The sequence below is a fragment of the Coenobita brevimanus genome, chromosome 103 (assembly GCF_032717465.1).
Source record: "Coenobita brevimanus isolate Jiangsu-jjx chromosome 103, ASM3271746v2, whole genome shotgun sequence".
NCBI lineage: Eukaryota > Metazoa > Arthropoda > Malacostraca > Decapoda > Coenobitidae > Coenobita > Coenobita brevimanus.
In genome coordinates, this window is record NC_137056.1 from 2,919,478 (window position 1) to 2,932,764 (window position 13,287).

The 13,287-nt window shown below is 42.7% G+C and overlaps 1 protein-coding gene across 1 annotated transcript; it reads right to left on the reverse strand.

Moving 5' to 3' along the window:
• Window positions 1-319: 319 nt before the first annotated feature.
• Window positions 320-3,815, reverse strand: LOC145415564 (cerebellin-4-like). Its single transcript, XM_080284786.1, has 4 exons — window positions 3,634-3,815; window positions 3,027-3,099; window positions 1,097-1,212; window positions 320-521 (listed from the first exon to the last, which is right to left on the reverse strand). Exons 1-4 carry the CDS (start codon window positions 3,813-3,815, stop codon window positions 320-322), a joined length of 573 nt encoding a protein of 190 aa, XP_080140912.1.
• Window positions 3,816-13,287: the final 9,472 nt, after the last annotated feature.

Consider the following 13,287-nt stretch of genomic DNA (forward strand, 5'->3'; position numbering starts at 1 on the left):
TAGCCAGCCTCCCAGCTTAGAGTCAGCATCCTTGAGTCAGCAATTTAGCCAGCCTCGTAGCTTAGAGTCAGCAATTTAGTCATCCTCCTAGCTTAGTGTGAGCAATTTAGCCAGCCTCGTAGCTTAGAGTCAGCATCGTAGAGTCAGCAATTTAGTCAGCCTCGTAGCTTAGAGTCAGCATCGTGGAGTCAGCAATTTAACCAGCCTCCTAGCTTAGAGTCAGCAGTTTAGTCATCCTCCTAGCTTAGTGTCAGCAGTTTACCCTGCCTTGTAGCTTAGAGTCAGCATCCTAGAGTCAGCAGGAGTCACCCATAGCTCCCTAGAACTCGTAAACAAGGTGTCCGCTGAAGGATGTGTACGCCTCTCCGCCAGGGTGTTCGTAGATTTGTCCTTGCTCGAGTTGCAGGTGCACGATGTCGCCTTGGTTGAGGGCCAGCAGGGCGGAGTTGGAGGCCTGCTGGAAGTCTCCCCTGCTGCCGTATGCTGTGACTTGGAATTGCCCGTTGCGCATCAGTTGTAGGCTGGAAGAAGGAAAGAAAAAGTTGGGGCTCTCGTCTCGTCTCGTCTCGTCTCGTCTCGTCTCTCTCTCTCTCTCTCTCACACACACACACACACACACACACACACACGAATTTAGGAAGGGAGAGAGAGAGAGCAAGTTTTCTGTAGCAGTTTTCAAGGGGGTACTCACGTAAAAGCCCCATTTTTTTTTTTTTTTTTTTTTTTTTTTTAATAGAAACACTGTGAGAAAATAAGCGAGAAATTAAAGGAAGGAAAGGGAGAAAAAAAAAAGAATATGTAGAAACAGCAGCAACAACAACAACAAGAGGAGGAGGAGGAGGAGGAGGAGGAGGAAGAAGAAGAAGAACAAGAAGAACAAGAACAAGAAAAGAACTGAAGAAAGAATATGATGAACGAAAGAAAAAACGAAAGGAATAAAAAGAGGAAAGAAAGAAAGAACAGCGAGAAAGAAGAAGAACAAAAGAAAGAACAGAAGTACAAAAGAAAAGGCGTACGAAGGAAAAAAAAAAGAACTTAAGAAAAAAAGGGGGAATATCAATCACCATTTTCTTTAACAGTGCGAAGGGGGACTCACGTAAAATCTCTACGCTCGGGGGAGACGGCGTGGAAGGAGAAGTAGTAGATGCCGGAACAGGGAGCCTCGAAGTCGCTGAGAGACGGAGACCAGCCGCCCATGCTGATCAGTACGTCCTGGGGGGGGCAGTGAGAGAGGTGTTAGTGTGTGTGTGTGTGTGTGTGTGTGTGTGTGTGTGTGTGTACTTATTCGTATTGATTATGGCCTCTCCTTTATAAATAAGCGGATTTTATGTCTATCTTCTTTATATATTAATTTTTTTGCTTCCATATTCATCAGTTTATTAAGACACCATATTCCTTAGGATGGATGATGAATTGGGAGGAAATATTATGCTAATTCGTTCCATTTTTTTATATTTTGTTATTAGTGTTGAAGGGAAAAATATATAGTCTTTTCACCTCAACGTGGCCCAGGTTTGTGTCCTGTTGCAGCCTTTCTCACGTAACTTAGTGGCGAAGACAATACTGTGTCTTTTCATCCTATCCATGGCACTTCTTCGTGACTGGCATTGTATTTTAGTGTTGATTTTTAGTTACAGTTCAGTATTCAAGATGCGAGATGGCAATTTTAGGCCAGGTTAGAGTAACAAGAGTATTATAATAATAATAATAATAATTAATAATATCATCATCATCATCATCATCATAACTGACGACGACGACGAGGTGCTGCTACTACTACTACCACCGATAATAGTAATCCATCCATCCATCCATCATCCAATCCTACGTTTCCCCATGTGGAGCGTAGGAGCCCGGGGCTAGGCAGTTGGTCCTGACATTTAAGATGAGAGTGACCAACCTCACTCATCCCTGGGCAGCATTACGTGAGCAATAAACCCCAACCACCCCTTGGATATAAACCTTCACAGGCTCAATCCGATTGGAGCACAATAATTACCCACTAAACCACCAGGTGCCAAAATTTGGTTATATGGTTACCACCCAGAGTAGTAAGTAGTTTCCTGGTGAACAGGAAACCTTTTGGCTTGTCACACGGTGTAGAGTCACCCATAGGCAGAAGAAAGAGGAAAGAATGAAGGAATGAAAGACAGAAGAGGGAGTGTAAAGTCACCCGTAGGCAGAAGGACGAGGAAAGAACGAAGGAAAGAAAGATAGAAGAAGATGGAAGGAAAGAAGGACGGAGGAGAGGACAGGGCAGACACCCGAGAGCAGCACTACATTGAGTGGATATAATAATAATAATAATTATAATAATAATAATAATAATAATAATAACAACAGTAATAAAGAGGATTTGTGGAGAGGACTACACAAGGAAGGAGGGGGTTAAACTAGCATACAAAGACAGGAAGCTCAAAATTACTTCTTAGCAATTGACATTCCTTCCCTTCTTCCGCCTTCCCTTCCACTTCCCTAATTGGCCTTCCCTTCCTCTCTTATCCTTCCTATTGTTCATTGCCTTCTTTCATCCCCTTGTCTCCCTTTCATCCCTCTCCCCCTCCCCCGTCTCCCTCCCTTTCTCTTCCTACCCCCCATCCCACCCTCCTCTATCCTTTCCTCCTCCTCCTTCCTTCCCCTTCCCCCTATTCTCTCATATCTCACGTTGCATTCACTGTTCCTCTCTTTTTTTTCTCTCTCAGTTCACTCCTTCCCTATCGCCTCTTACCCTCTTTCCTTTCCCCTCCCCATACCCCCCCCCTCACTGCGTCATCATGGAACCACCCTCCTTCCTCTTCCCCTCCCTCTCGCCTTTCATTTACCCTCCTCCCTTCCCCTCTCCTTCCTCTTTTCCCCTCTCATTCTTCCATTCACCCCACCTCAGTCCCCCAAACCCAACCACCTTCCTTTCTCGATCCCTTCCTCTCCTATCCTCCCCCCTCCCATCTCTTTTATCCTTTGCCCTCTCACCTTCTCCTTTCCCTCTCTTTCTGTCTTTCCCTTTCCCCCTCTCCCAGCCCTCTCACCTGGAACCTGAGCCTAGTATTGGCCGTCAGTGTACTTGGAGATGCCTTCCTCACAGTGAACCCAGCGACGCATCTGAAACCCACACACAGGTGAGATTAGACTGGGTTGGATTAGATTAGGTTGGTTTAGTTTAGGATAAGTTAGGTTGTGTTCGTTTAGGTTAGGTTAAGTTAGTTTAGGCAAGGTAAGGTTAGGTTGTGCTGGATTGGGTAAGGTTATGTTAGGTTAGTTGAGAATGGTGTGGGTTAGATTAGACTGGGTTCGATTAGGGTAGAATGAGCTGCCGTGGATTAGGTTAGGTTAGGTTAGAGTCGCTTGGATTGGACTGGATTGGATTTAGTCGCTTTAAGTTTAATAAATACATCAATAAATTGGAAACACACACACACACACACACACACACACACACACACACACACACACACACACACACACACACACACACACACACACACACACACACACACACACACACACACACACACACACACACACACACACACACACACACACACACACACACACACACACACACACACACACACACACACACACACACACGGCCTTCATCTCTTTTCATTAATTTACTGGTTGGAAGGGCCCTACCTCCTCCCTGGTGGAGCAAAGGCGATGGGGCCACCAACACCGCCGGCAGGGGCGGCAGGGGCAACAGGGGCGGCAGAGGCGGCCGGGGGGCTGAAGTTGACAGGGTTGCGGTCTCCCTGTCCTGCCACCGCCTGCCACCCCACCACTGCCAGCACTGCCAACACTACCAACAGTCGTGCCATCTGTAAGGAAGGCTAGGATGGACTATGCTATTTTTTAATCAGTTCCTATAAGCAAACTATATTAATTCACTATTTTATGGCTGGATCAAAGTTCGCCTCGTATGTAATTTCTTCTTTTCCCTTTCCTTCCCTGGCTGTTGTAAATGAGAAGCTTGGTATGTTTCCCGACCTACAGATGGTTCTCTCTTAGGTGATGCATCAGGGACGGGGTAGAGGGAAGTAGGGGTAGAGGGAAGTAGGAGTAGAGGGAAGTAGGGGTAGAGGGAAGTAGCGGACATGCCCGGAACTTCGTCACATAGTACACCAACTTTTCAACCAGGATGCAGGCTAAGTAGGTAATCGAATGCAGTTTAATATCGAAAATGAATTCACAACTGCTTACCGTAACTTTGCCAGATATGAGAAATGCTTAATGGGCTGAAATAAGTAACGTAGCCTACCCACCCGATGCATAATAGTGAGAATTTGATGATAATATTGATGGTTTTCTTCATTTGGGAAATATATGCACAATCTGTTCATGCTTGATAGATGTACCAATTTTATGATAATATGATGATGATGATGGTTGTTGTGGTGATGATGATGATGATGATGATGAATTGTTTTTCCCGACGTAAGTTTTCTCTTTTCCAGTGCCTAGAAAAACTGGAGAATCATTTTGTAGCATTGGGAATAGTGTTCAGATGCTGCTGCTGCTGATAATGATGATGATGATAATGATAAAATATATATGGCTATAGTGGACTGTTATAATCAAGTAAATGCATAAAAAGAATAATGAGTTCAGATGATGGTGTAGGTGGTGGTGGTAGTGGTAAGGATGGTGGTGATGGTGGTAGTGGTAAGGATGGTGATGGTGGTGGTGGTAGTGGTAAGGATGGTGGTGGTGGTGGTGGTAGTGGTAAGGATGGTGGTGGTGGTGGTGGTGGTGATTGGTATTGGTAGAGGAAAGATAATATGCTTTGGGTATAGTTAATAAATATTCAGTTTTCTTGAGTACATTTATATAGATTAATTATAGCAAAGATGTTAATATTAGTAACAAATACCAAATGGGCAAAATTAACCATGATAAATTTCTTTAGGATATTTAAACAGTACGTTGTAGTTATGGGAGGGGGGTGTGAGCTGGGGGGGGAGGGCAGCGAAATAGCGGGGGAACGGGGTGACATGGAGGCGATTTGTTTGTGCCCACCCCGTACGGGATTAAGGCGTCTGGCAGTAGGTATAGTTATGGGAGAGAAGGATATGCCGTACACAGGAAAAAAAACACAAAAAAAAAGTGTGAGAGTATGTTAGTGAGGGTGGTGTGTAGTGGGAAGAGGGGGGGGGTCGTTGCTGAGTAGGGACGGAAACGCTGGGATGTGCTGTTGTCGAGGCCGCCCCTCACAGGATGCGGCGTATGGCAAATCACTGACAAATAAAAGTAAAGTATAATCATGTTGGATAAATGTGCGGTATAGTGTATATTGGGAGTACGATGATGATGATGATGATGATGATGATGATGATGATGATGATGATGGTATTGATGGTAGGACATTCGTAAACATAATTATATCGTGCGTGATGGTGATGATGATGATGATAATGATGAAAGGACACATACAAACACTAATAATTTGTTTTGCATGATGATGATGATGATGAAGTAATACAATTCAGGACAAACATCAACATAAGGAATTTATTATACATGATGATGAGGTTGATGATGATGATATACGTAACGCCTAGAGGACAAAAATACAAAGTTCATATGGTTGTTTTAGGGCAGACTGATTTATCTTTCACGGCTCTTAACTCTGGCAGACTGGAGGTAGAATTTAGACTTACCTTAACGTGGGGGTCTTATGAGGTAGAGAGGCAAGGTCCTCCCTTCTTATATACTCTTCCCTCCCTCCCTCCCTCCTTCCCTCCCTCCCTCCCTCCCTGACTTATCGTTCCTCCTCTACCCCCCTCCCCCTCTTCCCCTTCCTCGTTTCCATACTATTGTCGTGTTCCCCTTCCTCTTCTCCCTACTCTCCTCTCCTTTCCTCTCCTCTCCTCTGCTCTTTAATCTCTCCCGTCCTTCCCACATTATCCCTCTATCCCCCACCCCTCTCTCCCCTCCTCCCAGCCCCTTTCTTCCTTCCCCTCCCCTCCCCTCTTCCTCCTCCTCTCCCTAGCGACAGGTTACAAGGATGCTATAGGACACTGATGAAATTATGGGACACATTCTCTCTCTCTCTCTCTCTCTCTCTCTCTCTCTCTTTATTTTGTCTTCCTGTCTCTTTCCCTCCGCTTCCTTCCTTCTCTCATTTTTTTCGCATCTTCCCTTCCCTTCCTTTCCTGTCCCTTCCATTCCCGTCCTCCCAAAATAAACACGCAAGAAACCAGTTATGTACACTTGTAACTTATTACGTGTACTCAGGATTCCATGACCTTGAAAAGCTTTGTGGATGAATGTGTGTCCCACTTGGCCTAACCTCAAACTGCATAATAGTTTTCCTAGTGTTGTACTTCCCCAGCCATTATTTCCGGGTCATGCCTTGGTACACACCGTAAGCCGGAATTAGGGTTAGGTTGATGATGATAATGAGGAGGAAGAGGACGAGGACCATGACGATGATGATGATGATGGTGATGACGACGATGATGATTATGACGACGATATTGACGATGACTATGATTAGGATGATGATGATGATGATGACGATAATGGCGGTGATGACGATGACTATGATTAGGATGACGATGATAATGATGACGATGATGATGATGACGATGATGATGATGATGGCGATGATGATGATGATTATGATGATGATGATTAGGGTGATGACGACGATGATGACGATCGTGTGTGTACCTTTCAGCTTAACACTATGACATTTTTCCCACTTTCTCCTTCATCCCGGATTTCACCATGCCTTCCCAAAATCCGCAGTCGTATTCTCCTACTTAATCTCGCAACCTCCGGACGATTTTGTAACCCTCTGTGGTGTCGGGGTTAAATAGTCTCCAAGAACCCCTCCAGAGCCTGATTTCTCTCCCTACGCAGAAGAAAATCGTCTGAATGTAGCGAGGAGAGTATAAAAAAAAAAGAAAAAAAAAGGAAGCTTGATGATGATGGTGAAATATGTGAAAGAGGAAGGAATGATGAGGATGATGATGATGATGATGATGATGATGATGAATATATGAATGTGGGCGATATGATTACGAAATGATGATGATGATGATGATGATGAATATTTGAACTAGGACGATATGATTACGATATGATGATGATGATGATGATGATGATGATGTAGCCCATTTCACCGTTTCTTAATCCTCTTATTTATGAACATTCTTATTGTGTCAGCATCCTACCTCGGCCCAAACATTAGGATAGAATATTAAGTTTGATGATGATGATGATGATGATGATGAATTATAACCACAGGCGTAAATAGCTTGTTATACGCAAGGCTAAATTTACGCATTTCCCACTGCCGCCTCCTGCTATGCCCAAGGACTAGAGAGATGCGTAACCCTAAGCCTTTTCCCCCCAATGACGCTTATCTTCCTTACTACCACCTCCAATCGATTCCGTTCAGTTTAGAGGAGGCGTTGAATTGGAAGTGAGGTGTAGGATTCAGGACCTCCTTTATTTTTTGTTTATTATATTTTGATGCAGGATTCAGTAAGGTCTACATTTATTTTTTATTTATTTCATTTTTTTTTTAGTTTACCTATAAGCGATTCTTTTTAATCTAGGAGAGACTTAGAATTCGAAGATTCAAATAGGACAAAGAGGAAGATTCAGACAGGACCAAGAGGAAGAGTCAGACAGGACCAAGAGGAAGATTTCAGACAGGACCAAGAGGATGATTCAGACAGGACAGAGAGGAAGATTCAGACGGGATAAAGAGGAAGATTCAGAAAGGACCAAGAGGAAGATTTCAGACAGGACCAAGAGGAAATTCAGACAGGACAAGGAGGAAGATTCAGACAGGACAAAGAGGAAGAATCAGACAGGACAAAGAGGAAGATTCAGACAGCCTCCTTTTCCTTCTTGCATATCAAAACCCGAGTTACGAAGGAATTTGATCGTAAGTGCGTTTCTGTATCGAATTTCAAGCGTAAGTAGGAATGCGTATGGAGTCTTAATCGTCAATAGGGATGCGTATGGAGGCTCAAAGCGTAAATAGGGATGCGTAAAACTGCCCGTCACGAATAGGCTGGTGTCTCGAATCCAACTTAAACGCACGTGCAGATCGTAAGGCCAACACGCTACCACCGGACCGCCGTGGTTCCGGTCCTGGGATGCCCTACGTAACATCCGGTGCTGCCCCTGTTGTTATTATTTATTATTAGTATTATTATTTTCGGTTTGGTTACTGAGATAATTCCTTCCTTAGGACGAGGTTTCTCTCTCTCTCTCTCTCTCTCTCATGTGTGTGTGTTCTATTTATGTATAATTTACGACAAGGTCACTATTGTCTCGTGGTGATATAGCCTGACGCCACCTCCTGTGAGTGGCAGATGGGTGTTGCATAAATAATTTTGCTTAGGAACTCGTACGGAAGGGGTTAAAGAATCCCCTATCCACCTCTTCAGTACGACGACGTGATTTATTTATTTATTTATTACGATTTAAGCTTAGGGAGATACCCGTGCTGAAGTGGCTAGACACGTCCTCCATTTGGGCTAAGGCTCCTATGACTCACTTTTGTGGTTAATAGGACAAGGATAGTAGAGCTGTGCCAACCTTGAGTGGGTCAGTGGTGCCAGGAGTAACACTCATCTAAGACTAACTCGGCTAAATAAAATCGTTTGGGGTTAGTAGGAAGAGAGAGTTGCCCTGACATTGAAGGGGGGTTGACTCCTCCGTACAATAAATAATTTTATTGTTTCTCTCTCTCTCTCTCTCTCTCTCTCTCTCTCTCTCTCTCTCTCTCTCTCTCTCTCTCTCTCTCTCTCTCTCTCTCTCTCTCTCTCTCACTCATCTTTTTCTTCTCCCTTTCTTCAGCACCCCACCTTAAGCTTCCCCGTCCTTGAACGTGTCTCGGAGAAGGGCCAAGACATATCAAGGACCCAACAACAAGCCAAGCCAAGCCCAAAGCCCCTCTTAGCGACTTATCAACCCTTCCTCTCAATCCTTACGTAACCCACCGCATCCCTGCAGTGAAGAACCTTTTAGCTAGAGACACGACTGATTGCATAGTCTTTGGTGTTATACTCTTTTCACTCAAACCTGGCCCGGAACTCCTCTCTCTCCATCTTAAATACTGCGTTCTAGCACTAGATTAACGCTTGAAGATGATGCTAGTCATGAAGAAGTGCTATAGAAAGGATGTGGAGCCATAGGACAGTCTTATTCTGCCCCTGAGCTACGTGAAATAAACTGCAAATGGACGAAAATCTGGGCCAAGTTAAGGTGAAAGGGCTATCGTTGCTGCCCTTGCTGATTCCCCTCGTCCTCTCACGTTTAACATTTACGGCTATTTTCTTTCTTTCGGGTTTGGGTGTCTGAGTAGTTGCTATTTTTGGGAGTTTCGCAGGCACTGCTAATTGTCCTGCTCGGTACCAATAGCCGTTCTCATCTTTAAGTTTGGATTCCACTGTTACTGGTGTGTGTTCTGATCTTTGCCAATACCTACTCTCCTCTCAGTATGGGGTTTCATATTTGGGGTTTCAATCGCTGCTATTTTTCAGACTCGTACTGATACCTACTCTCCTGGTTTCCATTGCCAGAGTTGTTGCTTCTGAACCTTACTAATGCTTCCCCTGTTCTTTATTTGGGTTTAACACTTGGTCTTGTTTATTTTTCTCAAATTTGGGTTTAACATTTGGTCTTATTCCTCTCAAATTTCGATTTATAATATATTTTTTTCCCCATCCGTACCAATACCTACTCTCAAATTACGTTTATGCATCACAGTTTTTTCTTTTTATTTCCAGCCTTCAGAAACTAGCTCAAGTAATCCTTTTTTTTCTATTTTTGAAACACCTAAAAATTTTACTTAGGGTTCCAGTAACAATAGACGGTTTTGTTTTGCTGAGTGAAGTCTAGCATAAATTTATCGTCTGTACGGATATGGGAAAAATACGAAGGCTTCTGAATTATCCATTGACCTGTAATGAGTTTTCGATCGATCTATTGTTGATTTTCGTTCATGGAGTATCGGCAGTTAGTTTCTGTGTGTGTGTGTGTGTGTGTGTGTGTGTGTGTGTGTGTGTGTGTGTTGTTTACTAATATTATGCTGTCACGACTTTTGAGGGAGAGGTACCGTGGCATTTCTCTGATTATGCATGGCTACACCTCTCTCCTTCCTGTTATTCTGAGGAGGAAGGTTCAGAAATTTGGGTTCAGAATTTACTCTTGGAAATTGATTTGTTACTGTCCTCTTCCTCATCATTCATTTTCCCTTCCTTTTCTTCCTCGTCGTCGTCGTCCGCCTCATCATCATCATCATCATCATCATCATCATCATCATCATCATCATCATCATCATCATAATAATAATAATAATAATAATAATACCTTTACTATTTCTAAGGCAGACAGTCACTTTATGCTAAGTCCAAAGGAGAGACTTTACAGACTGACCTTAGCTTTAATCAACCCCTTCTGTATTAAAAGCATCCTCCCAGCGGAATAAAATCGTCATCAAACCGTCTGATTGCCCTTTGCTGATAGGATCCAGAGGCTATGCGAATCGCTGACGTGCAAAGACTACTGGATCCTCGCAAAGGCTACTGGATCCGCTTGCAGAGATTTATGTGGGATCGACAGAGGCTATCGTGTTGTGCCATCTATAACCCTTACACTGCCAGGCCTCTCCCCTGACTCGAATAGAGTCGTTTAGTGGCCACAGTCATCAGATAATTGTGGTCATCGTATAAGAGAGAATTTGAACTTGTCTGTAATCCCCTCAGTATCCGACATCTCTGTGCTTGATAAAATTGCTTGGTGGTAACAGTAATTTAAGAAAAGTTAACTGTTTGGGGTAAATGGAATTTTTTTTTTAAACACAGGAACACCAAACGTTTCTCGTGAGCTGAATAAAAGCCGATGGATTTAAGAAAAATCAAATTATCATCATCATCAGCATCATATTTATCTCCGCATCTCCAGAAGCAGATTAGATATTTCTGAATGGGAAATTAATTTTGAGTAATTTATAAAAATTACTGTGCTATACTGATAAAAAAAAAGAAAAAAAAGAAACTGGCATAACACAAAAATTCAGCATACCAGGAGAACATTTTGCGGTGGTTTGCTTTGTTCAGGTCTTCAAAATTGCCAGGGCGGGAACAGTAAAAAGACCTATTCGATCGACTTAATCTGATGTTCAGACGTTCGCCGTCACTTTCCTACCGACAGCGGTGGTGGAAGGTGTTACGTGATATACTTTATGTGATAGCAATACGAAGCGCAAGGGAAAGGAGTATCAGAAAGGAAGAAAAAGTCTGATGTTAGGGGAGGAATGAGAAGAATGGATGAGAGGATGACGTGTTAGTATAGCTTCACAAATACAGGCAAGGAGGATTGTCCAGGCACCGTTGCAGAGGCAGGTATGGCATTGCAGGTGTTGCATAGTTTACTTACCTGTTGCCAAAGTTAAGGTAGTGCCAATCTCAGGTGAGCAGTATATATATATATATATATATATATATATATATATATATATATTACTCGTGCTACCTCCAGACGATTTTCTTTAGCTTCTGAGGGGTTTCTCGAACTGGAAGGGGTTAGATATAGCCTTCATGAATCCCCTCACTACTAGGGGGTTGTCCAAGGCTGAATAAAATCGTCTAGTGATAGGAAAAATTAGCCAGAGTAAGACGTAACCGTACTGCAGGTCTGAAAGTCTTGGTCATTTTAGGTGTGCAGTGGGACCAGCATTGTAAAGAAATATACATCTGTTGTTTACTTGGATGTGTGAGGTGTATGGAAGGGACCTTGTTATCTCTTAATTGTGTTGCTTCGATGCTGTGTGTAACGTTCTTGCTGCCTCCAGACGACTTTATTCACACACACACACACACACACACACACACACAGGATCGTATTGAGTGGTATCGTCCCTAGTAAACTAATAAAAATAAAAGGCAGAAGAGAGAGAGAGAGTAGGGAGGGAATTTAAAGGAAGAGGATGACTGAAAACGCCTTTGGAATGAAACTAAAAAAAAGAGTAATTCCAAGATGCAGTGCACGTATTAATAAAGATATATTCCAACCTCTGCTCCATGAGGGGCCGCGAATAAGCTGATTTTCAATAGTCTGACAGAAGCAAGCATGAAATACGGATGATGGCAGGGTACTTATTTTATTGTATTTTATTTTTTTATTTATTTTTTGGCATTCATGACGTTCCGGACATTTTTTAACTTTTTTTTTTTAAATAAAATTTGAGGCGATTATGCTTAACATTGACTTTTTGGAAATGGGGGGGGGGTGTAGCCTTCATTATCTTTTATGTACGACAGATCTTTGCGTATTTGAGTAAGATCTTTTGAAGGTAGCGAGGATGAAGTGTAAAAAAAGATCAGTTAATTGACGAGGCTAAAATTGTATAAATAAATAAGTGAAATAAAGGAAATAGATAAAAGTAAAAAATAGATAAAAATAGTTTAGAAAATAGGCTATAATGGCAGATGGTAACGAGATGCTAAAATAAATAAGTAAATAAATAAATAAATAAAACCTTGATGCCGTACACGTAGTAATGGAGATTGATTCAAGCCCCTTGTGCCATAAGGGGTCGAGTCCTACCTGATTTTTAACCGTCTGACCGAAACAGGAGGGAAATGCAAAACACCTGCTGGCGAGGGGGGGTTTAAAGCTGCTTATTTCTCTCCCCTTCACTACTACAGACCTCTCCTTAGCTGAGGAAAATCGTCTGGCGGTAGAATGAGCAGTATTTCTTCCCGTACTGGAGTATGTTGAGATTTTGTTTTTCTAGGAGTAACTCAAAAAAATCCCAGGAATTTATTTCTTCCACATACCCTCCTCCTGTTTACAGTACTATAATCCCCTCACTTTACCTTAAACCTAAGATTGCCATCCCTTCATCTAGAATGCTGAGTTATTAGATTAGCACTAGAATATGATGCTAATCACGAGGAAGTGCTACGGATAGGATATACAGCCAAAGTATTGTCTTCTTCTGCCTCTGAGCTACGTGAAATGAGCTGCAATAGGATGAAAATTTTGGTAAAGTGAATAAGCTATACCAATTTCCTCCCCATTGACTTTATTTTGCTTTATTCCTTTATTTACATATTTACATATTTATTTATTTATGTGATGCAGCTTCAGTTTATTTTTTCGGATGATGGGTACGCGACCAGCCTCCCGTAGGTTACTTCCGGTACACTTCCGGTCCACAGGGCACTTCCGTCTAGTCCCCTTCCGTATTGGCAGGTGAAAAAATATTATCAGAAATTAATTTAAAGATGTGTAAACACGTAACAAGATGGGACGTACCGG